At 51.4% G+C, this 25,482-nt stretch overlaps 1 protein-coding gene across 5 annotated transcripts; it reads right to left on the reverse strand.

Annotated features, from left to right (window-relative positions):
* Positions 1 to 1,385: 1,385 nt before the first annotated feature.
* FAM107A (family with sequence similarity 107 member A) lies at positions 1,386 to 21,415 on the reverse strand. 5 transcript variants are annotated; one of them, XM_012789378.3, is made up of 5 exons: positions 14,238 to 14,457; positions 12,847 to 12,945; positions 6,420 to 6,594; positions 4,547 to 4,703; positions 1,386 to 4,063 (listed from the first exon to the last, which is right to left on the reverse strand). In XM_012789378.3, exons 3-5 carry the CDS (start codon positions 6,587 to 6,589, stop codon positions 3,956 to 3,958), a joined length of 435 nt encoding a protein of 144 aa, XP_012644832.1. In that variant the 5' UTR covers positions 6,590 to 6,594; positions 12,847 to 12,945; positions 14,238 to 14,457; the 3' UTR covers positions 1,386 to 3,955. The 5 variants fall into 5 exon arrangements, with proteins under 5 accessions (XP_012644832.1, XP_012644831.1, XP_012644829.2 ...); XM_012789377.3 differs by having other exon boundaries at positions 14,201 to 14,457; XM_012789375.3 differs by lacking the exons at positions 12,847 to 12,945; positions 14,238 to 14,457 and adding an exon at positions 21,304 to 21,415.
* Between the last annotated feature and the right edge of the window lie 4,067 nt (positions 21,416 to 25,482).

Here is a 25,482-nt window from a genome sequence, read left to right on the forward strand (position 1 = left end):
TGATGGCTCTGGGCCATCCCATCTCCAGTGAAGACGATCGCATGACCTCTGCCCAGGTGATTCTGTTGAGCCATCTCCCGTGGTATGAATAAAAAGGACACTCCCTGCCCTTTGGCCTCTGGCAGGGATGTAGGTTTTAATTCCCAAAAAGAGTGGGGGTGAGTTTTAAAGAGACAACTTGTAAAACATTTTACCCTTCTTCAGGCCATTCCCACTGTCACACGCAGGGGAGAGGAGAACCAGACGATGAAGACTTGCCACACCCACACTCTTGGCTTCCCTGGGTCTTGGGTCAATAGAGAAAAGCAGAAGAGACCTTCTCATGAGTCGTTTTAAAATAGCAGTAAAATGATTAGATAACGTGGGGGCAGAGCTGGTGTAAGAAGGTGTGCAGTGGCACTTCCCCCAAAAAAAGGACTAAGAGAAGAGTAGGGGGTCTTGAGGTGGGCCAGCCATGGGGAGGGATGGATGTCAGACCAGCCTAGGGACTGAGAGAAATAAATGAGTGGGATAGGACTTGGAAGGGTCAGGTCACTGAGAGAGATGAGGAGTGAAACCACCAAGGAAAGGGAAGACAATAATGAGTAACTTTTACTGAGTGCTGGCCATGTGCCTGCACCAAACACTTGTTAACTCAGTACTCTCAACAACCTGTGAGCCTGGCACTATTGGAACCTCCATTTGAAAGATGAGGAACTCAGAGATGTTAAGTATCTTGTCTTAACATCAGGGTCACCCAGCTGGGAGGTGGCAGAGCTGAATCCTCCCATCTGCCGCCGGAATCTGAAGTCTCTCTGCCTTTGTAGCCTTAACTCTTAACAGCCATGCTGGGCCACCTGTCAAGATGTTATTAAAAGAGGGAGGAAGAAGGATGTTCCATCCCTCTTTCCCAGGTCAGCGCTGGTTTGCTGTTGAAGAGGATGTTCTCCAAACCCAAACCAGGACTTGCCGCCGGCAGCGTGTCAGAGGGTGTGGCCTCAGAGAAAGCCACACTTGCGGTCTGGGCTCCCTGCTCAGGTCTCTCTCCAAGGCCTCTAGGACTGGGTGATGGCCTGACCGTTGGCCTCCAGGGACGCCCTGACTCTCCTGACACCACCGTGGTGTGTGCGGCAGAGCCAGAGCGCTCCAGCGGGCCCTGCGGGCACAGGGCCAGTGAGGCCCAGGAGGCTCTGACCAAACTGACACCTCTGGGTCAGGGTGGACGCTGAGGAGGAAGAGGCAAGTAAGGCTTTCTCTGTTGCTATGCACTGATCCAATGGGTTTCTGATGAGAAAGAGGAATCTGCATTTTTAGCATGGCCTGCAGACACTTCTGGGCAGGCTGGGCTGGCCTTCTGTGTTAGTTAGGAATGCTTTTGGGTACAAGTAACAGAGACCAACAATGGCTTAAACAAAGAGGGATTTATTTTTATTTACAGGAATTCTGGAGAAGGATGGCTGCTGGCATGGGCTTGGTCCAATAACGATAGGGTCAATGTCACTGTGACTCTCTTGGCCTTTTTCTCAAAATCGTAAGATGGCTGCAATAGCTCCAGGCATCACATCCTCAATCGAGGCAGGAAGAAAGGAGGGGCAGAGAGGTCTTAGCCATGTTGATGTCTTTTATCAGAAAAGCATAAGCTTTCCTAGAAGCCCCTGTAGACTTCCTCTTCAATTTCATTGGCCATACCTGGTCACATGGTCATCCCAAGCTAGAGAGGAGGCAGAACAGAAAGAATCTGGACAGATGGCCTCCACAGTGGGAGGCAGCTAGAGAGATGGAGCTGGGACTGACCACTGGAGAGTGAACCAAGGGCATCTGCCATGGTCCCCCTGGGTGGAATGGTATTTGAAGTTCCTACTACTGGGGCTTCTTCTCCATGACTTGTTGTCTCCATGGAGAACCTCTGGGGACCACTGGGTGAGACCCCAACGTGCCCTTGGAGAGTCCTCCTCCACCTGAGGCCTCTGTCCTGCTTCTCTGTTGTGCACCTTTCGCATAGCCCACACCTGGCAGGCACCTAACACAGCACTACCACGTTCTTGCCAAGACGGCACCAGTCAGGATGGCCAGGAGCCACTGAGAGCTCGGTCGATGCTCACACACACACACACAGGCTGACGGGCTGCATTCACACCCTGTACTGGCACCACACACAACACAAGGACATCTTCAGTCACCCAAACCACCCAGTTAGGAGTCAGACCAGGAAGAGCCCTTTCTTCTGTGGGTCCCACCTTTGCTCCCAGGAAATCAAAGAGCAGCGCGGTGGCAGCTCTTTCCGGCAGTTTTGGGGGAGTGAAAGAAGATGGTTTTATAGCACTGCTGTCACCTGCATGATGGGCTTATGAAGCCAGAGGTAATGCTTTTAGTCTTCAGGGGGAAAGAAACAGGCTGGGTTTATTCTCTAAATCTTTAAAAATGGGATAGGAGCAAAAGTTTAAAATATTTGACCCTCAAAAGGAAGGACTTTTTGAGGAAGAAAGATGGGTGAATTCATCAAAGCTGGGCCAGGGAGAGGGCAGGCCTCAGCCAGGGAGGGGGCAGGCCTCAGCCAGGGAGAGGGCAGGCCTCAGCCAGGGAGGGGGCAGGCCTCAGCCAGGGAGGGGGCAGGCCTCAGCCAGGGAGAGGGCAGGCCTCAGCCAGGGAGAGGGCAGGCCTCGGCCAGGGAGGGGGCAGGCCTCAGGTAACAGAGGCTTGAAACAGTGACTCAAAGGGGCCAGTCCTTAAAGGTGGTAATGGGGTTTTCTAACCACTATTTATATTTCCAGAAATCTACTGGAAATCATTGTATATTTGTGTTCTCTAAGGCTGTAGGAAAAGGTTACATTGTTTTTTCTTTTTTTGGCTAGAATTGCATCATTAACAGTGTGGTGACACTGGTAAGAAATGCAGATTGGCAATTCTATACATCTCTGGTAGAAATGACTATCACACAACCAACAGGATTTGTTAGGCTGAAGTCTTCCTGGATGGGAGTCCTCGCGGGTGGGGTGGAAAATGAATGAAGGGTGCTTGGGGCTACAGAGGAGGGCGGGGACCAGGTGTCTGCGGTGGGAACTTCCAGGGCAGAGATCACAGGAGTTGGGGACAGTGATGGCTTCAGGGATGGTATTTCCCTGAAATACCAGGGATATGCACTATCCCTGCCTGCTCCAGCCCTGCTGCTCACAGCGCGGGCCTCAGCTTGTCAGAAATGCAGACTCTCAGCCCTCACCCCAAATCTACTGAATTAGAAGTTGAGTTTTAACTGGATCCCCAGGGATTTGTATGAAAAATAGTTTGCAAAGCACTGCTGCAGACTTCTGGACACAGGAATGCTGCAGCCCTGGCTACAAGTGTTACAAGGCCTGGACAGGGAGGGCTGTGCAGGGGAGAAAAGCAAAGCAGGAGTGTGGGGGAAAGTCTGGCAAACCCTAATACGCCTGTCAGCACCCTTCCCACCTCTCATGCCTGGGGGCTGCCCGCCCAACTGACCCTCAGGGGCTTTTGGGGCAGGTGTCCTTGAAGTTAAGCTCTGCTGGCTGCAGGTGACACCACAGATGGGGGAGGGAGGGAGAGACTTCTCTGAGACCCAGGAGCCCTGCTGCTCTGAGAAGCAGGACCCTGGGGGGCCTGGGAGGTTCCTGGTGGGGGGGCCTGGGCAGGATGGAGGGTCTGTCAAGCCAGAGGGCCACCTGTCCCTCCTTCCCAATTCTGCCAGAAAACCCTCCCCTGCCGGGCTCAGAACCCCCTTGGGAGGGGCGCCCTGGGACGGCTTTTCTGCGGCGGCTTCCTCGCGGAGCAGGAGGGCTGGGTGCTGGAAGGAAAAGCCTCGGCACTTACAGAAGCGGGGCCTTTGGGGCGGCACGTTGTTATGGGAGTGGGTGGGAATGTGACAGGTGCCCCCAGGCCGGGCCCAGGGCTGCCTGGTGCGGAGGGGCTGGAGGAGGGCGGGCTGGGCGGGCGCAGCGAGGCCCAGCGGCCAGCCCTACCCCTACAGCGCCCTCTCTTGGCTGGTCGGCGTGGCGGTCCTCCGCAGGTTTTCCCTGACTTTGATAAACTCAGGGGTGTGGTCCTCTTCCTTTTCCGGTGGCTTTTCCAGCTGAAGGAGAGAAGCAGAGGTGTGAAGTCGGTGGGCTGGGCGATTCCCATTCTCAGGACCACGGGGTTTGGACCAAGGATTCTCTTAGTGGGGAAAGAACGCCCCTGGGGATGGGCTTTGCCACCAACCTGGCAGCTGGGGCACACAATATGAGACTGAGTTCTCCTTGTGAAGCCTGGTGCCACTGGCTCCCCTCTGAAATGGGAGTGCCACCTGACTCGCAGGCAGTTATGATGGAATCAAGATCAGCATGCTGCATGCTGGGCCAATGAAGAAGCTGAGGTTCAGAGAGGGGAAGCCACTTGTCCAAAGTCACACAGCAGAGTGAATGGCAGAGCAGGGCAGTGGTGGACCCTTGGTCCAATGCTCCTTCTGCTGACCCTCCTCCCTCTTGTGGCTGCAGCCACATGCAGAAAACAAAACCTCTGGGCCACGATACAGCCGTGGAGGAGACTCAGCCTGGGCTGGATGCCTTTCACCCACCTGATTCAGCCGCTGCTGTCGCCTCAGCAGCTCCTGCTCGAAGGGGCACTGCAGCCTCTTGGCCTCCATCTCTTCCTTTTTCTTCTTGAGGAGCTGGTTCCGCCGACGGTGCTCCAGGACACGCTGCAGCTCCGGCTTGCTGTCCACACCCAGGCCCCTGGGGTGGGGGGGCTGTCAGGAGACCCTCGCCGCCCCGCCCCCCAGTCCCAGCTGCACCCTGTGGTGACACCAGCCTCCACCGTTATCTCTAGCAGTCCTGCCAGCAGCCCTGGAGCTGGGACTATTGTGGTCCCACTCTACAGAGATGGGAACTGAGGCTCCCAGTCTAAGTCAGAGCCACATAGCCACAAAGCGGTCCAATGAGGATGTGAGCCCAGGGCTACCTGACTGCAGAGACCGGGTTTTATTAAATATGTTATTTCTGGTTATTTTCTTAGGATAAGTTTCTAAATGTAGAATTGCTGGGTTAGGCTCTTTAAAAAAATTTTGGGTGCATATATCTATCTGCTTCTTAGAAAGGTTATCCGACTTATACTTCCGTCAATGAGCACAAGAGCATCTATTTCTCCCCCATCACCAGCCAATCTTTTTATATTTGAGAATCTGGTAGGCAAGAAATAATATCTGGTTTCTATTTGTTTGATTATCAGTCACATGGAACAACTTTTGATATGTTTGCCAGCCATTTGCATTTCTTCTTTTGTGAATTAACAGTACCTACTTTTTATATATCTTTTCCTTGTGGATTTTTAAGAGATCTGAATATCTCAATTTTTTCTGAATATATATATTTTAAAAATATAATTTATATTGCAAATATTTCCCCTGGTTTGTCTTTAAGTTTTGTTTTATTGTGGTGATTTTTTTGATATTAAAAGGCATGATTCTAAAAGGCAATCAGACAAAAAGCTATTATAATACTAAGTGAAAACAAAACCAAAAACAACCCTGTGTACAAAAGGGTACCTGCTTTGGTCACACAACTGAAAACAAGAAGGGAAATCGCACCCGGTTTTAATACCAGAACCGGCCAGCAGAGGGAGCCAGGCCGCCTTCACCCTGGTACTGGTTAGCAGGGCTGTGTAACCAGGTGCATGGTGGGGAGGCTCAGCCTTCCTCTCCCCTGCTTCACATCCCATCAGTTGCCGGGTCCCACCCCTGCCACCTTCTAGATGCCCCACCAGTTTATCTCTCATTGCATACCCAGGTCACTGCCACGGAAGAGCCAACAACCATCCCAGGCATCTGCAACATTCTCACCTCCTGCTGCCCGTTGTGAGCCCTTCCTCAGCCAGAGGGGCCTTTCTGCAGCACTGAGCGGACTTGTGCCTCCCCTGCTTTGGCCCGTCCGCAGTGCGTGCTTCTCCCCCCGCCTGCACCTCACATCTCCACCCCAGCCACACTGAGCAACTTGTGTTTCTGGTCCTTTTGCACGTGCTGTTCCCTCTGCAACCTGACACCCACTTCCTGGCCTGTCCCCCTCCAGGTCTTGGCTGAAGTGTCACCTCTCCTGTGAAGTCAGTTTGGGTGGCTCCCAGCTTTCTCCTGTGGGGTCTCAGGCCCATTTATATCGCCATCAAAGCACCAATCTTACTACCTCATTATGTGTCCGACCCTCTCCATGAGGACAGGAACTGAGTTCCATTCCTACTTTTACCCCCTGGTCTGGCACGGTGCCCAGCACAAGGCATGGAGTGGGTGTCTGAGTGGGAGAATGGGGCTTTTTAGGGCCTGCTGGGGACTGGACCTTCACACTTTTTGCTGGTGACCATGTGGGGCACCCTCAGCCCTCTTCAGCCTCCAGGAGCCCAGGAGAACAGCCAGGCTTTCCAGCAGGGCCGCCTCCCCGCGTGCCAGCAGGCCGTGTCCCCACCTTCTGTGGTTCATGAGCAGCTCCCGGTGCAGCTCCTGGTGGCTCCGGGAGGCCTTCACAGGGTTCAGCAGCTTCTTGGGCTTGATGAGCTCCGGGTTCCACTCTCTGTATTCTGGCCGGGCCATCAGCCCCCCGATGTCCGCCCGCTCCCTCTGGATTTCTGAGTACATGGCGGCTGTAGAGGGGGGCAGAGGCGTTGGTCAGAGCTGGGCCTACAGTCCCACCCATCCCCAGGGCACAGTTGGAGGGCAGGGCTTTTCATGTCAGATGGCCCATGGCACCTGCTACTGTGCAGCCCTGGGCAAGCTGCATGACTTTCCCAGCATAGTTTCTTCATCTGTAAAATGGAGACAATAATCAAATGTATGTACAGGGTTGTAAGGATTAGAGATGGTGTTTGTAAAGTGTCTGGGGCATAGAAGTGCTACTGGGTCACTGAATATGGGTGGACATATGTGTACATTTTTGGCTTGACTTTGCAAAAACTAATTTCTCCCACCATAAAAGGAATTGTGTTTGAGTTTCTGTTTTTCAGTGAGCTTGTACCAGAAAAAGAAAAAATACTTAAAAAGAGTACTATGCACTTGTTAAAGATAATTTGGATACACGCACTGATAAAAGAAACATCACCCTTTATTGTCTAATTCCCTGTCCATGCTCCCATATCCTCTCGTGGAAGCGTCCAGCTTTGCACTTTCTCCACGTCAAAGGGGAGAGTGTGCAATCTAGAGACTGCTGCATCCCTCATTACAAAGGGATGGTTGTCATCTTCTGTGCCAGTGTGTGGCAACTCAATGGCCTCATTTCTAATCTGGCAGTTTGAAATTTGTCATTTTACTTAAAATTCAGGCAGAAGGGCTTCCTCCTCTACAGACTGCTTTCTTATCCTTGAAATGCCCGAGGGGGGGGGAGAGAGAGAGAGAGAGAGAGAGAGAGAGAAGACTTCTTGAAAAAAAGTCTCAAGGGGATAGATACTGCCTGGCTTTTAGCTGTTTATAGTAATTACAGTGAAAATTTAGACACTAGCTCGGACTGCTCATGAGTCCAGCTTTTCGGAAGTACACCCCTACTATATGCCAGGCACTGGCAGTGTCTGGCCTGGTATGTAGCAGGCACTTGATACATATTTGTTGGTAATTGATTTTGAGGTTTTGGTCTTGGGGAATCAGTGCCCTAAGGCTTTTCATGTGGCAACTGAGGTATGTGTCCCCACCTCACATACCAGCACCCTCTTGAGGACCACCATGTTCCCTTTGCACAGACTCACTTTCTCCCCCACGCTGGGAAGGGGGTGAAAGCTATTTCCTGCCTGTATGCAGCATGATGGATGAACGGCTCTCCAGGTGAACTAGACAGGGATGGTGATCTGGTGGAAAACCTGGAAGTGGCCAACCGCTTGTACAGAGAAGGGGTTTGGTGGGGTACACACTGCAAGACCACATGTCAGGGGACGCAGGCATCAAGTGGGGGCCGTGCTTTGCAAGAGCGGCACACGAGACACATCAGCATTTCTGTGACCGCCCACCTGAGAGTGCTGTTTGGAGAGTTAAGTAAGACCACATATGTCAAGGTGCTGTGTAACTGGAAAAAATGTTAATTATTATAAGGTGTTTTAGATGTTAGCTAGTGTCGGGACATAGAAACACATCTGCTATTGTGTTTTCTTGAATTCATGTTCTCAGAACCATTTCTAAAATGAAAATTCTAATTAAATTCTTTTTGTTTTATCTTGTTCATAAGGCTGTTTGCTTTTAGGTTATATCCTTGCCAAATTTTTGGTCCTTAAAAAATAAATAATGGTGATAATATTTAGTAGTTTCTTAAAAATGGCCACTTGACAAAATAAACAGTTGGCTATATCAGCTCTATCTCTCTCTCTCTTTTTTAGTGTGGGCATTTTCTTAGTCCATGGGATCAAGTTGTCTGGGAGCCAATGCATTAGAACACTCTGATTCAGATTGCAGCTTTGGGATTTTCTGCCCCCATTAGCTGCCCATTTCTGCTAACAAGGTCCACAATCCTTTGACTGAGTAATTCTCAGATGCATCTTTCCTTCATATGTCTTCAGCTCTCATCCTGTCCAGGTCATTGTTGCACCACACTTTAATAACTGTTGTGGCTCCCTGGCTATTCACCTTGTCCTTAGTCCTGTTGCACCCCACACCTTCCAGAGCTGCACACTTTTGTTTTTATCAGTCACACCATCCTTAACACCTGCCACACTAGAAAAAAATTATTTTTCCCTGGGGCCATGGTGTTTTATTAACACAAAATGATCTTTCTAATTTGTTATTGTTTATTGTTTTCTGTGTATGAATTATATGTACTGCAATCCACATTTTTAGAATGGAATTGTCAATATTAATTGTAACAATAAGAACATCAACAAGCAAGATGTTCACAAACCAGCTGCAGGGTATTGCTTCACGAGGCCCCAGGCTCAACACTAGCATGAGTTAAATACAACTCACATGGTAGTTAATGTGTTAAAAGAACTCACTATATGTTGCCAAAGCAATAAGGCAGGAAACAAATAAGTTGGACAACTTATTTATATCTCCTTTAGGAAAGAAGATGGTAGAATTAATATTTGCATAGATATAGCTATATACCAAGAAGTCCCACATGGATGATGAGAAAAGCATGTGGAACTAATTCGAGAGTTTGATAATGTGGCCAGATACAAAATAAGTACACAAAACCCGGAGCTCTTGCATAACGGGATTAACAGGAGTGACCATTGAGAGAGTGCAATCACACATTCCACAGGTGTTTGAGTTCCTACAATCTGCCAGGTACTGTGGTAGCACTGGACACAGAGGGGAACTAAATAAGTGAGGTCCCCACCCTCACAGCACCCACACTCTGCTAGGGAGTGACAGCAACACAGACACACACCAATCAAAACAAAAGAGCTTCGTGAAGGAAACAGGTGGCTCCCATAGAGACTAAGGAAGGGCCTACCTTCAGCCAGGTGCGGGGGGAGGGCCTGTTTGAGGAGGGGACATCAGGAGCTGACGGGCGAGAGTGAGGAGGGAGGCCATTTGAGGGCTAGGGAGCAGCATGCATGACGCCTGTACCTTGAACAAGCTGGGTCTGTTCAGGGAACAAAAAGGCACAGTATGCCTGGAGTGGTGTGAGGGGGCAACGCCGGGAGCATGTTTGGCGTGAGGGTGGACGGGTGGGCTCAATTCGGGGAAAGAGTTTGTCTGATTCCGTTTAAAAAAGGTCATTCTCCAGGCTGTATGGGGAAAACTGTCAGCAGGCTTTGGGAATTTCTGACGTTGGCTTCCTTCACTCCAATGTGTGGTCTCTGCCTGTCTCTCTCTCCTGTTAAATTCCAGAGGAAAACCCTCTGCTTGGCCTGGCTGAGACCCTTTCCCCTGGGTCACCAGCCAGCTGCGGTGGCTGCCCTGAGCTCAGACCCCACCCAGGCAGCCAGACTGAGTCGTACAGGGTCACACTTAGAGGGGCCCTGTTTGGTTTAACCATCTGTTGTCTCTGTCTTGAAATTCCTGATGCATTTTGCACAAGTGGCCCTGCATTTTTATTTTGCTCCGCGCCCTGCAAATCATGTAGTCAGTCCTACACCACTCCAGGTCCAATAAGGGGCTAGCTCTGGCGCAAGATCTGCTCCAGGCTTTTTTTTTTTTATTCATTTAATATAAATGAAATCTGTGGTGAGCTGTGGAAGGTGGTGTCTCCCTGAGGCTGGGTGGTGTGGCGGCTGAGGCAGGGACCCTGAAGGCTGCGGCTGGTTCTTTAGCCCACAGCTGCAGTGAGAAAACACGTGTGACACCCGTGTACACACGGCATCCAGTGTGTGGGGGGTGCTGTTGGGAGCCCCCAGGGTTTAGAGAGCTGCTGGGCCAGCCTTCCTGCTTTTGAATTGGGTTCGAGGAGGCCGGGGTGTAGAAGAGCCTCACACAGTCCCCCTCACAAAAGAGGCTGTGCAACAAAGCACAAGTGCTAGGCCAGGAATATCCAGGAGAGGTCTGGGTTGCTCCCAGGACTGCTGGGGTGTCCGGTGAAAGCCAAGCACCACTGGTGGGGCAGAGAGGTGGAGTGGGCATGAGACAGGCCAGCTCTGAAAAGAGAAAGGCGAATCCCACAGGAAGAGCTGGCAGGGGGAGGAACAGGCCAACGGAGGAGGAGGAGGTTAGGGGCTAGTTAGTATTCGTCACTGCCTTTCAAAGAAACGCAGAATAAGGCAGAAAGACACAAGTGTTTGAGCCATTCAGACCTGGATTTGAATCTTGGCTCTGCCCCTTCTTAGCCCAGGGCAAGTTTATCTACACTCTGGAACCAGAGCCTGGGAAGTACAGCATGTGGACTAAATCTCTACCCTTGGAACACAGCTACGCGCACTCCTGACTTATTGCCTAAGGATGCTTTCCCTTTAGGATAGCAGATTAGGTGGGACAGCTGCTATCGAGCTGGTGTCTCCTCTGCAAGATGGGCATTATAGCAGAACCCTTCTTTACGGGGTTTTTGGGTAATAAATGAGGTGGTACTTGTAAGGTGTTTAGCAAATGCCTAGTACAGACTTGAGGGTTTGTTGCTGGCTACCAGAGCTGCCACATACAGCAAGGCAGATTGTGCACTGCACAACTCCAAATCCTTTTCTCTTATAGATTAAACTGTGAGTGGTGCCCCTGGCATTGCAATGTGACCATCCTGTTAGCTGCTATTAACAATTACTACTGATAGATCCCATTCTCAGTCCTGCATTGAGCTTTCTCATCCTCCCTAAAACTGCGCTGGTTAAACCAGTGATCTTAACCTTGGCTATGTATTGGAGTTACCAGGGCATGTTTTAGTAGTGCCGATGCCAGAGCCCCACTACAGGGATTCTGATCAAATTTGTTGGCAGCTTGGTCTCGGCGATTTTTAAATACTCTCCAGGTGATTCCAATAGGCAGCCAACTTTGCAAACCATGGGGTTAAAAAGAAAAAAACAATGAGCTTCTTTGCTTCGGCCTGAGTGATTTCAGCTGACTGTGGTTATTGTGAATGAGTCTGAATAAGGTCACAGTTCTTAGGGGAAGTGTGACCTTGGGTAGGTCTTTAACCTCTGGGGCCTTCCTCTATGGAATCCTGGTGCTGTGCAGATTGGGCACAGAAAGTGAGGCAGCCAGTAGGTGACAGCTAAATTGATGTCTTACACGACTACAGATGGGCAAATATTCTCTCTTAGTGTGCAGACTGTGGGACTGACCTCATTTTTCATGGGGTGGAGGTGATAAGAGGTCAGAAAAGAGCTTGGGAGCCTCGTTTGGTTTCTCCTAGTTCTGCTGATGGCCCGGGAGGTCTCGCAGCTGCTCCCTGGATGCTCCACAGGACGTCAGCCCCACACCACACCCAGCAGCTGGGACACAAGCTCACCAGGTCATCGGGGTGTGTGTGGCTAATGATGGGGTGGCAGCTTTGAAACCAAACACTGGTCCCCCCTGGACACAAGGTAGTAATAAGGAGAGAAGGAAGGGGAGTTGCGCTGGTGGAGTCCCAGGTCCCAGTTCATCCCGACAACAGCCAGGACACTGTTGCAAGGCCTTAATGTGCCCTCCACCTGCCTCTCCTCTGCCCTGCTGGTCCTGGTTCTGATTTGATGGTGTCCATTATAACAAATGACACATGAGCCAGTGAAGCAGTGGTGAGAGGAGATGTTTCAGAGGCAACAGACTAGGCTTTTATCATGGTGACAACTCTTTCCAGCTGCGTTACCTTGGGCAAATAGCTCAAGCTCTCTGGGCCTCTGTGGAGAGGGCATACTGGCCTACTCATGGGGCTGTCTGGAGGGTGAAATGATATATTGTGCACGACAGTGCCTGGCAGAGTGATGCTCACTGAAGGCAAACTGTGGTCCTCCTGCCCTGAGGGACCCTATGGTGAGCACATGACCTTTGTTCTGGACCTCACAATCACCCTGGGAGGCAGCTGATGGTGCCCTATTTTGTAGATGAGAAAACCAAGGCTCAGAGAGACCATGCTACATGTCCCAAGATACATAGAGAATAAATAGCAAAGCCAGGACCTTTGGCCTCCAAACTCAATGCTCTTCCTGCAAGTTCACTGTCTTCTAGGTGCAAAATGTCTTTTAATTGATGAAGCAGAGTTACATCTTACATCTCTCTTCTCTCTCTAGATACTCAAGAAAGCCCAATGAAGAGGCAGTGTGAGCCCATTTTATAGATGAGAAAATGGAGGCCTGCTAACCTGAGGACTTCTATCCCATATGAAATACAAACTCCCACTGGGGAGCCCCAGCCTGGCCCCAGCAACTCTGGCCTTAACCTAGAACCCCAGGCCTGCCTGCCAACAGGCTGCCCTCTGTTCAGGAGAGGACCTGCTAGCGGCCTCCCTCCTTGGGGCTGTCGGTCAGTCTTTGCTCTTCTGCCCCCCTCACCCCACCCTTATTCCTCATTACCATTCAAGCTGCTGGGTTCAGAACACACTCAGGACTTCCTTGGTTCAGCATTTAATGGGGTGGCAGAACAGATGAGAAGAAAGGCCTTCAAAATAACGACTGGCAAAGGAAAAAGAGGCATTCAGGAAAACTGACAAGCGTGGCCACTGGATTTCCTGACCCTTTGCACTCTTCTCCTCCCCACTGGGAAAGAGCCCATCTGTGCTTCGCTGGCCAGCAATCACAGGACAGTGTGCCTGGGAGCCGCGGCCCCCAGCAGCCTCTGGCCAGTGCCAGGAAGCTCCCCTCCGAGCTGCCTGTCCAGCTGCACTCAGTGACTCTAGACAAATGTTCTGAACACTTTGCTTTGGGTCTGCTGTAACTCCCTACTCTGTGCGAAGGCCTGGGCGGGCATTTGGAGTTTTGAATCAATTCCACAGCAGAGAGTCCAGGGCGAGATTGGAGGATCCTTAGCAAGGCTGGTGGACAGCACTGTGCAGTCGACCAGGAACAAGCTTCAGCAGACCAGATGTTCCTGCGGCTCACCAGTGGCAGGATGCCAGCCACTTGGCCTGCAGATGCCCCTGGGGGGTGATCCCAGCAGGAACCTACCATCGAGAGAGCTAAGAGAGCCACTTTAGGTCCAGGTGCTGGAACTGCCTCGCAGCCAGAAACCACCTGGGTTTGGTAGCAGTTTCAAAAAGTCATACACCCAATCTTATAGCCCTTGATTTCTGGCCCAATCCCAGACTTTCCTTGGACTGCAAAGTGCTAAAGCCAGATTCGCCAGCAAGGCCGGCAGGTGGCACACTCACCTGCACTTGCTGTGTGCCTGGTGCGGTGCTAAGCACCCAGCAGCCACGTCACTTGAAATTCTCACAACTAACTGAAGAGGTGGCTGCTATCATTACCCCATTCTTACAGAGGAAGAAACTAGGCTCAGAGAGGTCACCTGATGTCCCCAGATCACACAGCAAGAGAATGAAGGAGCTGGAATCTGAGCTGACTCTGACAACACAACCTATGTTCCCTCAGTTGTGTCACCCTGCGGCACTCTGGCCTTTTGTCTATCAGTTATTAAGAGAATGAAAGCCCCCATGCTGTGTGATAATTGACTTAGGTGAGGCCGTATAATGCATTAACTCAGATGCATCTGGGGATTCAGAAAAAAAAGATCAATGAGAACACAAGTGCTCACTTTGCCTCCTACTCTTTTTCTGAAACCCAGGCTGCCAGGAGGCATCCTCCATGTCATGTCAAAGATCCGGGACACGGCCCAGGTGCCTAAACTCAGAGCACCCAGCTCCCCGCCAGCCCACTCCAGCGCTTGAAGGCTGCCTTCCTCCCCTTCTACCTCCTCCTGAACAGCACCCACCTCAACCGCAGGTGAAACAGAACAGAAACGGTCTTACTTCTCCGGCTGAGTCCCTGGGAAGGGAAGTCCGGAGCAGTGTAGCTGGGTTCTTCACTCCACCGGGAAGTCCTAGACTAGCAAGGAGGGCCGCCTCTAAAGGGCGGTTCCTAAACCCCTGGGGATAGGAGGCAGCTGAAATGTGCCAACAAGTGAGACAGACTTTGCATTCCTGTTTATTCTGGTATCAATAAAAAGGAACTGTTACTATAGTAACGGATATTTCACTTGGTGCACGGCCACTTCCACGATGCGGAACACCATGTCCAAGCCACATGCTTGAGAGGAACAAATAAGTACCTATTTTGTCAGATGGATGAGGAATAAGAAACATGCTAAGCTTTGTCTGGAACAAGGCGGCTCATGTAAAGGAATTTCCCGTTTCTAATGGGAGGGTCAGGCAAGAGTGGGTTCCGGCCCTTTCCCGATGGAAGGGGAAGCCAAGCTTCCTGCTCCAGTGACGATTCTTCAGGAGAAATGGCCCTCGCAGTGTGTAGGGTATGTGTAAAGGGAGGGGAACTACTCAGCATCTGGTCAGCTCTTGGTCATCCACCAATGGGTCGAAAACTCCACACACGCTATTTCCTTGATATCCTGAAATTCGTCCAAACCTCCCCGAGGAGCCAACGGGACACGGCACAGGGGAGGGGAGAGTGGACACTGACTTGTCTGGGCTCCAGCAGCCTGCTGTGTTGGCCCTGGCTCTGGCACCAGCCTCTTGGCAGCCACCCAGTGTCTCTGAGCCTTGGTTTCTGTATGTGTCAAACATGGAGCATAGTGTCAGACGTGTCATATATGTCATATGTATCAAATGTGGCGCTTGGGAGGTGACATGGATGCCCTGACATCAGGGAGAGTATATAGTCAGTGCTCAGCAAACGTGACTGTTCCCAAAGAGACCTGGGCTTTACGTGACCTGAGTGCAGGGCCTGAGTGTGCAGCACCCTACCTGGCAGACTGTGCCCCATAAATAGGGGCTCACGGAATAAACGTGCGAATGTAAAAATAGTGTGTGTAGATCCCTGAGGCCAACCTGGGTGCTTGTGAGTAATGGAGGCATTTTCCTAATTTCAGAACCAGCTTCCACTTGAAAAGCTGTTAGTGTTTTCTAGCTTTTAGCAACATCCTCGTCCTCTCACGAGGAAGCTCGGGTCTACAAGGGGCCTTCGCCCCAACTTGACTATCTCAGTCTTGGCTGGCTGGAGGGCAGCAAAGCCCAAGACACACATCAAATGTGAACGGGGGCATTAAAAGTGCAACCTTGTGTCCTCTTTGGCTTACATTATTTACTCATTTAACAAGCATTTATTGAGTACCTACTGTGTTCCTAGTACTGTTTCAAGTGAATGACGCAGAAAATACCCCGTCCTCAGGGAACCTACCTTTAAAAGGTACAGAAACCATCAGCTGGTGACGAACGCTACGGCGAAAGCAAGAGGGGTGAGGTGGAAGGGAGGGACTGTGAGCTTAGGAAGGGCAGACACCGTGTGTGTGGGGATTTAGGGACATGGACTCACAAGGAGTCAGCTGTGTGAAGATGTTCAGGGAGTGGGAGCAGCCCGTGGAAGGGCGCAGGGCGTGGCGGATAAGGCCGGCGTGGCTGCAGTGCTGGGTGTGAAGGAGGTGGGAGGTGGGTCTGGGGCAGGGAGGGGCAGGTCAGGGATGTCCAGGGGCTTTGGCCGAGCTGACCATTCTGGAGCCACTTGAACTTAGAGGGTCCTACATTTTCAGGTATTAACGAATTTTCTGGAAACGATGTGTGGTCCTTTTAGTTTCTTTTCAAATTCTGCTTCTCTTGAGGTCCTTTAAACAGCACCCATGCCCACTCCCCAGCTTCCCACTCAGCTGTGCCTGCCCTAACTTCGCTAAACTCTCCTGGCAGAAGACAACAACTAGATTCTCATCAAACTACTCTTTGCTGCCCTGGTTCCTTCCTACACATCATCCTGCTCTACTAATGAGCATTTTTGCCATTTTCCAGGGTCTGCAGTAGCTCATCTGAACCAGTCCCGGCGCCTCTGACAGTTGGGGGGAATAAGGTTTGAGGCAGGGGGACTTCTACTTACCCCCAGAGAAGGCAGCAGCCCAGCATCTAGCGCACCCCAAGGGACGTGCAAGCGAGAGCCAGGGGGAGTTGGGCAGGAGTCCGCCAGCATTGGGTGCCATTTCCCCAGGCAGTTGGGACTCAAGTCACTGTACTTCTTCCCCTAAAACTCTTCTCACAGTCCCACTTTGTCCAACTCCATCAGACCTCCAGCTCACAGCACCATCTTGCTGTGTGTCTGTGTGATAACTGGATTAAGATCCACAGTCAACAGCCACACCTCATCAGTCAGAGAGTATGCTACACTCCATGATGGCATGCTGCCAATAAACATGTCTATTTATTGACCTGAAAAAGATGTTTCCTACATATTTAATGAAAAACCAAACTGCAAAATCATATGTAGTATGATTCTTTTTTTCCTAAGATAAAAAAGTTAGTTTACACATAGTCATTTGGAGGCATAAATACTAATCTGTTAGCAGAGGTCAGTTTCTAGATCAATGCATCTCAAACATCATTGCTAGGCATTTGAAATGAGTGTCAATAATGGAATTACTGGCACACACTCTTGGATTGGTCTATGAGAACCTTTGAGGGAGGAGCCTAGGAATCTGGATTTTTAATCTACTACCCTGGGAATTCATTTATATTAAAGACTTAGATAACCACTGTTCTATGGTGTAAAATTACAGGCTCTTCTCTTCTGTCATTCTATTTCCGTAATGTTTGTAACTTTAAAACCCAAACCAAGCATGTATTGCTTTTGTTGTCACAAAAAAGCTCTGAAGATTAAAAATATGAGAAAGAGCAACCTTTTGCAACTGCTAGTTAGGAATCACATCTGGTTCAGTTATGGGAAAACAGAGGCTCTCTGAGTAACTGAGCCTTTCGGGAATTTACTCCAGGTAAAGGCAGAATTCAAGGCCCAGCTGCTGCTTGCTGCCTCTTTCTGCGTGGCTTTTCCTGGAGGTCTTTCCATTCTTCCAAAAGGAAGGGAGCCTGGGTTTCGGAGTTCTTGCTCAGCTCTGGGTGGGCTGGAGCACTGAAGGGGGGGGTCCTGAGGCTGAGCACACCCCTCCCACCCTCCTGTCCCTTTGAGATCTGATTTCTTGGGAGCCAGAGGAGCCAAAAGGAAGGAAGCCAGTGAAGTCCCAGGGAGGCGGCCCAGAGCGGGAGCTGGGGAATTTTCCTGCACTGTACTGGGCTGGGCTGTAGTGTGCAGAAGCTAACCACCCCCTAAATTGGCTTTCTTTTCATTTTTGCCCCCTTTCTCCAAGACAGTGGGTCCCTGGATCAGCTTATCAGGGCCCACAAACATCAGACAAGAAGTTTCCATGGCAACTCAAAACTTCCTCCTCAGCCCTGTGTTCAGTCTAAATCTCCAAGGCCCCTTTTCAAGGACTCAATGAGGTTTCTGAGAAGCCACCCACAAAACGGACCCAGGATCAAACTGTGCCCCTCATCCCCCAGACATGCTCTGCTGAAAGGGCTTAGGGGAGAAGAAGCTGTATTGGCAGAAAAAAGCCTGTCATAGGATCCGTGGAGAGAATATAAAAGGAATGAGAATCACCTTTACAACAAGTTTGAACCGGGAAGAATTTCCCCAGTGGAAGGACTTCAAGCGAGAAAATAGGAAAGTGTGAGGGGGTGGGGAAGAACTGAGAGTCTTGTTTCAGAAAGCTGGCTCTCCACCCAGCTGCAATTAGGCATGCTTAATTTGGTCTCTTAGCTGCAGAAGAACCCTGGGGCTCCCATTACCCCCAGCACATTTTAATTTCCTTGTAGCCAGACAAGAGGGACAGTGGCTCTAGGGGTGGGGAGTGGATATGAGTGTGTGTGTATTAAACCTGGGCAAACCATAGCTTGTCAAGCCAAGCAAACTTCCATAATTCCTGGCAGTGTGGTTGGCAGATACAGCAAATACAAATGCCACACACCCGGTTAAATTTGAATTTCAGATAAGCAACGAATAATTTTTGAGTATAAGTACATTCCATGCAATATGTGGAATGTTCTTACACTAAAATACTACCTGTACTTGGAGACTTTCTGTTTAAAGAAATAAAAAAATAATAATAATAAAATAAAATACTATCTGTTATTTATTTGAGATTCAAATTTACCTGAGCGCTCAGCAGTTTATCTGGCTACCCCATCTGGCAGAGGCCAGAGATGGGAGCTGTGGCTGCCCCTCTGGCTCTAGAGGGGAAATGCAGTCACTGGTGCCACAGGCATCTGGGGAGGTGCCTGCTTGTCGGTGCCACACAGAGATGCTTTCCTCCCCACCAGGAACCTCGCCTGAGCTCCAGGTAGGATGCAAGTAACACACCTCAGGTGGACTTCTGCTGCAAGACTGCATAGTTTTCCAGGCATGGCCAAGCATAAGTGATTCCACAGAGGTGAAATGATTAAGAGTGCGGGCTCTGGTGTCAACCCAGATCCCAATCCTAGCTCCACTGCTGGACAGCTAGGTCATCTTGGACTCCCTGTTTCCTCATCTCTAAAATGGGGCAAATGTTCTTTTGAGAAACAAAGCAGATGGGGCACGGAAAGCCCTTTACCCCCAAGGCAGTGGTGTCAGAGTCACCACTACAAGTGGTGGTTATTATTTGGATAATTTAAAAGCATTAAAGATTTCCATCCAAGTGGAAAAAGTAGATTTAAAGACTAGAGTCAGTACAATCTCAACAGTGTAAACAAATACACACAGAAACTGGGTGTAGCAAACACTGGAAGGAGACATTTCCAAATGTCACTAGTGGTTGCTTATGGGTTGTGGGATTATGAGTTAAGCTTACCTCTTCATTCTCAATTTCCCCAAATATCTATGGTGAACATGTATCACTTTAATGTTAAGACATTATTTGGATGTAACCTGGGATGAACATTTTTCTAAAAGTGTTGTAATACTTGGTGCATGACTGTGGGCTGCTGCAATGACAATGGCTGTGTTGGGTTTGATTCTAGCCTCTCTCCTCTGCAGGGCTTTCGAAGCGGTGCACTCCCCTTCACCACGCGGCCTGCTGAGTTGGCCTCTTACTCCCATTCTCACTTCTTGCTTCCTGTGTGAGACAGCCAGAAAAGTGTTACCAGAGGCACAACAGCCCTGGTTCAAATCTCATCCTTCCTTGACAAGCAGTGTGACCTTAGACAAGTCATTGTACCTTCTGAGCCTCAGTTTCCTCTTGTTCCCAATAGAAGTTCACATTACTTACCTCCCTGAGAAGAGGGGCATATCTGTTTTATCAATACACCCCTATGCCTTGCAGAGAGCCGAGGGCGTAATAGAGGTCAATAAGTATTAGCTGAATGAATGAATGAATGGAGTTGATGAGATGAGGTGTACAGCATTTGGCAGAGAAAGGGCAATAGGTAGTGACTAACGATCATTTGGCATTATTATCACTATTCTAAGATGTCCAGACTTTGGCATAGATGGACTGAAGTCTCCATGTGTTTTCTGTCTCTTTGTGGGGTAGAAAACGTCTCTGAGCATCTGTGGGCAAGCTGCTCAAGCCTTCGGAGCCTCAGCTCCTCTTCTATTAAATGGAGAGCTGTGAAGAGCGAGCGAGCCGCCACACGGCGCCTAGCGCACAGTGAGGCGCCCTGCCAACAAAGCGCTCCGCCCCTTCGGCGAGGCCGCGGCTCCCTCGCGGGCTTGTGACTGTGTGCGGCACGGTGATGGCAAGCATGCGGCACCTAATGACTCTTGACATGTCTGCTATTCCGGATAGGGTGAGAGCTAGAGTCTCATCGCTGCGGCGCCGGGATAGGGGGAACACAAGGGCTTCCGATCAGGGACGCCCCTTGCGGTTTTGTGAGAAGAACTGGGTGAGGGACACTTAAACAGATTGCTTCGTGGGGGAATCGCCAGAGCTGGATTTGAAATCAGATTCGTCTAATTATAGAGCCCCTCCCTTTCTGTCTGCCTGTCTCACCGCACTTGAGACCCTCCCCTAGGAAGGCGTCACTGGGCCAGTCCTTGCTTTCGGACTTGGCCGTGCCAGTCGCTGCGCCAGCGCTCGCACCCCAGCAGCTGGGCGGCGGGATCGCCCGGCCCAGGCGCGCAGGCCGCATCTCCGCGGGGCCGGCGGGCGCGCGGCTGACTCGCGCTTTGGGCTCCAGCGGTCTGGGGCAGGACTCGCCCAAGGAAGAGGGCAGCTGGCCCGTGAGCCAAGTCCCTTGACACGTTGTAATCACGAACCCCCACTGGCAAGGACCCAGGCACCAGGCTGTTCATCACCTCCAAACGCCTCTGTCCAAGCACAGTCCGGCAGGAAACGCCCCAAACGCTTACCTAGGGCGTTCGTTTTCGTTTTCCTACATGCCCATGTTTTCCAAATTACTTGGAAACTGATCCTATATTATGTTTACTTCATTTTTCTAAATTAAAGAATCCTCTTATTGTCCTGAGTAGAAGGATAATACATGCTCACTGTGAACAAGCAAACCGAAAGACGTCAGAGAAAAACACACCTGTCATCCAACCCCCATCCTCTAAAAAGAAAACCACCGTGTTTCCTTCCAAATCGCTGCAGGCACCCACAGAGAACGGTTCCTCTCCTACCTGTAACTTGCTCCCCGCCTTGTGTCACGCACGCACGCCCCACGGCACCCCGAAGTCCCTCCCCAGCGGCTGCCGGCCCTTCCCGCCCTTCCCGCTGCCTCCTCGCGCAGCGTCCGCGCCGGCCCAAGGCGCCCGCCCCGGGGCGCGCCGTCCGCGAGTCTCCGCAGAAAGGGACCTCGCAGGACTTCTGAAGTGAAGGAATGTAGTGCGTGCGCGTCTGTGTGTTCTCGAGCATAGGAAGAAAGCAACACATGTAAGAAAAGAGGAAAGAGGGAAGGAAAAACGGAACGAAAGAAGGAAGGGAAAACTAATGTAAAAGGCTGACGGAAGGGAGGAAAGCAGGGCTGCGCAGGACAGACGGGCCGGGGCTGGCGGCCGGGGCTGGCGCAGTGCACCCAGCGCCCCCCGCGCGTCCCCGGGCGACGGTGGGGCCGGGGGCGTTGCCCCACTTACCCGACCTGAGTAGCACGGCCCGGTACAGCCCGGTGGCCTCTGCGGGCCCCCGCGCCCTCTCGCCCGGCCTCTGCGCCATGCGCCCGCGCGCGACTGCGGAGCCGGCACTGCGGACCGGGCGCCCCCGCCCCCGCGCCGCCCCCGCCCCCGCGCCGCCCCCGCCCCCGCGCCGCCCCCGCCCCCGCGCCGCCCCCGCCCCCGCGCCGCCCCCGCCACCGCGCCGCCCCCGCCCCCGCGCCGCCCCCGCCACCGCGCCGCCCCCGCCACCGCGCCGCCCCCGCCACCGCGCCGCCCCCGCCCCCGCGCCGCCCCCGCCCCCGCGCCGCCGCGGCTCGGGTTACCGCGCGGCGGGAGGGGCCGGCCGGCGGACGCCGCCGCCGGAAGGGCCAGGCGAGGCCGGGCGGCGTCTGAGCCCAGGTAGCAGGCCGCGCGCGAGCGAGCCGCGGCGGGAGGACGCCCAGCCCCAGGGCTCCAGGCCAAGGCGGGAACAGCGTGTCCTGACTACCGGCCTCCAGCTCCCACCTACTCTTCTCCGGTCTTTGGCCCTGGGCCTTCTGAACACTACCAGCAGACGTGGGGTTCTGAAGTGCCACGCCTGGGATAAGTTCCCGTGCCACCAACTAATAGCTGCGGGACCCCACAGCCTGGTTACCTGGCCTCAAGGAAACTGTTTCCCCATCTGTAAAACCGGGATAACCAGAGTGCGTCTCTCTCAGGGTTGTGAGGTTCACCGGACATCTACCTACCTGCTACACATCTCTCTTAGAGCAGTGGCTGGCACAGAGCCAACACTGCACGACGTGTCGATGTATACCGGACAGCCTGGTGCTTTTTTATAAAAAAGTGGCTCAGGCATCCCGGGCGGGCAGCTCTGAGAGGCAGGGGCTTTGCCGGGGGAAAGAAGGTTGAGAGGGGAGGCCTGTGGCACTCTACAAGATTGACTTCCTGGCTTTGTGCAGTGACTTTAACAGGTGGGAGAACCGATCAAAAGAGTCTAAAGGGAGAGGTGCAAAGTCAAGCAGGTGGTTTTGAAAGATATAAGAAGCTGACAATTTTGATTATCTATTCTGTGTCTGGAGCTGTGCTAAGTTTCTTCTAAAGCAAAAACTGTTTATTGCATGTGTCATGTCTTGTTTAATCTTCATAACCTTATGAAGTAGGGTCTATTAGCATTCTCATTTCACAGATGAGAGAAAACTGAGGCTCAGAGAAGTTAAGCAACTTCAGAGAAGTTAAGGAACTTCTCTGAAGTCACACAGGATGGAGCTGGGAAATGAGCTCAGGTGGTCCGACCTTCAGACATGGGCCACTCTGCCCTACTGCCTCTTTACCTTCTTTTATCTCATTTCCTCTTCACATCAGCCCTGAAGAGTAGATATCACCTCCAGTTTAGAGGTGAGATAATTGAGATTTGGGAAGGTGAGGTGGCTTGCCTCACTTTTGCCCCTGAAATCTAGAGATCTGTGGAGCTGTTCAGATACTGGACGGTCTCTGTTCAAGGTTGGGCCAGGGAAGCTTGCGCTGGCTGCTGGAGTCTCAGCCACCCAGGATCACCTCCCTCTCCCTCTGTCACCTCCTGGGCCAGCTGCTGGTCAAGCCCTGTTTGGCTGCCTGCCCAGGCCCAGTTTTGCTCTGACTCAGATCCTTGTACTTCTCTGCTCCTCAGACACCATCCAGCGTCCTGAGGATCCACCTGACACACTCAGACACCACCCAGGGTCCCAAGGTGACACTTGATCTTCGGGGACCTCACTAATTGGCCAGACTGATCATGTCTCTCATCAACAACCAGTCATCAGGAGTGCCAGGCACGATGCCAGACCTTTGCCATTCACTATCTCAGAGGATGAAATTATACTCAATTTACAGTTCATCTCAATCCACTCAATAGCTCTTTGATCATGCTCTGGTTATGCCCCTTTTAGAGATGAGGAAAATAAGGCTCAAGTGACTTGCACAAGATCACATAACTAGTTAGTAGTGGAGCTGGAATTTGAACCCAGAGGGAGCCAAAACTTTTGCTGCAAGGGGGAAACCAAATCAGCCACTGAGCAAAGTGGGATTCAGGCAGTTGTGGCTGAGGGGTGGCCTTTAGGGAGCATGCGGGAAGGATTAGCTCTGGCTCCACCTGAAGAGTTCTCACCGCGTCTGACTTACCTGAGTTATTGAGTTTCTGCTTCTCATTTTCACTATGAAATTGGGCCTGAGGAGAGTATTCTTTCTGTAAACAGAAAGCAAGCAGGTGGAGGTGAGGATCCTCTGTTCCCTGGCAGGGGGAGGGGTGATGGGCTATTCATAATGTCCCTGAGTCTTTTGGCCACAGAAGGTCTGGCTGGGGTTAAAGTCCTCTCCAGAGAAAATATTGCTATAGTCCTTGGAATGTGTTTATTGGGGGAGATTTATGAGACTCATGCTCTTTTTTAAAAAATAGACTTTATTTTTTAGAACAATTTTAGATTTAGAGAAGAATTAAGAAGATAGTACAGATAGTTCCCTTATACCCCACACCCAGTTTCCCTATTAGCACCCTACATGTATGAGGCTGCACATGTATGCAGTGTCATACACTTGTTATAATTAATGAACAAATATTGATACATTATTACTAACTAAAGGACATACTAGTATTCACATTCTCTTAGTTTTTACCTAATGTCCATTCTCTGTTTTAGGATGCCATCCAGAATGCATTACATTGAGTTGTCTAGTCCTCGTAGGCTTCCCTGGGCTATGATGGTTTCTCAGGCTTTCTTTGCTTTTGACGATGTTCACAGTTTTGAAGAACCCTGAGATCCATGTTCTTTTACATGAATGCGTGCCCATGCTCTTCCTTCTACCCAGACTGCCCTCTGCCCACCTTTCTGGCAAGCTCCTCATTCCTCGAGGGTCAGTTCAGAAGGCTTCAGGGCTTGGTCCTCGCTGTTAGTTCTTGGATATCTTCTCTTCTCCCTCTAAGCTCTCAGGCTTTTAAAAATAACTTTAAGCCTATGTTCCCCAAATGGATATTTTCCATCCAGGCTTTGCTTCTGAGCTTTCACCTTGCCTAATTGGCTACCTGACATCTCCACTTGAAATTATAGTTAGGCACCAGAAACTCACCATGGCCCAAACAGAGCTCTTGAACACCTGTCCCTCAACCTGTCCCTCCCCTGTCTCCTTCTCTTGGCAGGTGACTGTGCTCTGACTTCCTTGCTCAGGCCAGGAGCCTGAGTGTTTGCCTTGCCCTGTTTTTCAGCAACCTCACAGTCCTCAGATCACTGAGGCAGGGTGAATTCACCTCCTAGTTGATCTCTGGTGCCTGTCCACTTGTCTCCCGCCCCCAGCCCGGGCACCACCACATGTGTGGTCCCCACAGTGGCTTGCCCTCCTTCCAGCTGTTCTTCACACACACCCCAGTGTGAGCTTTTAATATGTGACTCAGACCCTGACTCTGCCTGACTGGGAACCTTCAGTGCCGTCCCTGTGCGCCGGGAACCAAACCCACATGCCTTCCCCTGGCCTCTGCAATCCGGGCCCTCCCTGCAGCCGCCCGTACTGTCTATCTCTTTCTTCCAGCGTTGAAGGCTGGGTGCCTCGGGGAGCACGTCAGAGGGCCTGTCCCTGTGGTGCTCGCGTTCTCAGCGGGAGAGACAGAGGAGGACAAGGAGTCGGGAGAGTAGGCAGTGTGGCAGAAAGTGAACACAAGGGACAATGGAAGAGTAGAGGAGGGGGAGGGTGTGGCTTGTGGGAAGTGGGGACAATAAATGGTGACAAACAGATCTCATTGAGAAGGTGAGATGTGAGCACAGATTTGAAGAAAGCAGGGAGTTAGCCGAGCAGGTGTCACGGGGAGAGTGTTAGAGTGAAGCCCTGCGGCTGGGGTGAGCTGGCCAGGTTCAGGGAACAGCAGGGAGGCTGAGTGCAGGGAACACAGGGGCAGTCAAATGAGGGAAGGTCAGCGAGGAAGTGGGGCCACTTTCCCTCCACCCACTAAGAATTACTTGGGTTCCCTGAAAGCCCCACTTTTTCTCACCTCCCAGCTGTCACGGGGCCTGCTCCCTTCACCCAGGACACCCCCCAACTCTGCCTGGCTCACTTCTTCTCACCCTTCAGATCTCAGAGGAAACGCCACGTCCTCAGGAGGGTCTCCCTTGAGCACGTGCTCCCAAAGCACCCCTGACTCCCTTATATTCATATTCC

Source organism: Microcebus murinus, chromosome 1 (genome assembly GCF_040939455.1).
Source record: "Microcebus murinus isolate Inina chromosome 1, M.murinus_Inina_mat1.0, whole genome shotgun sequence".
NCBI lineage: Eukaryota > Metazoa > Chordata > Mammalia > Primates > Cheirogaleidae > Microcebus > Microcebus murinus.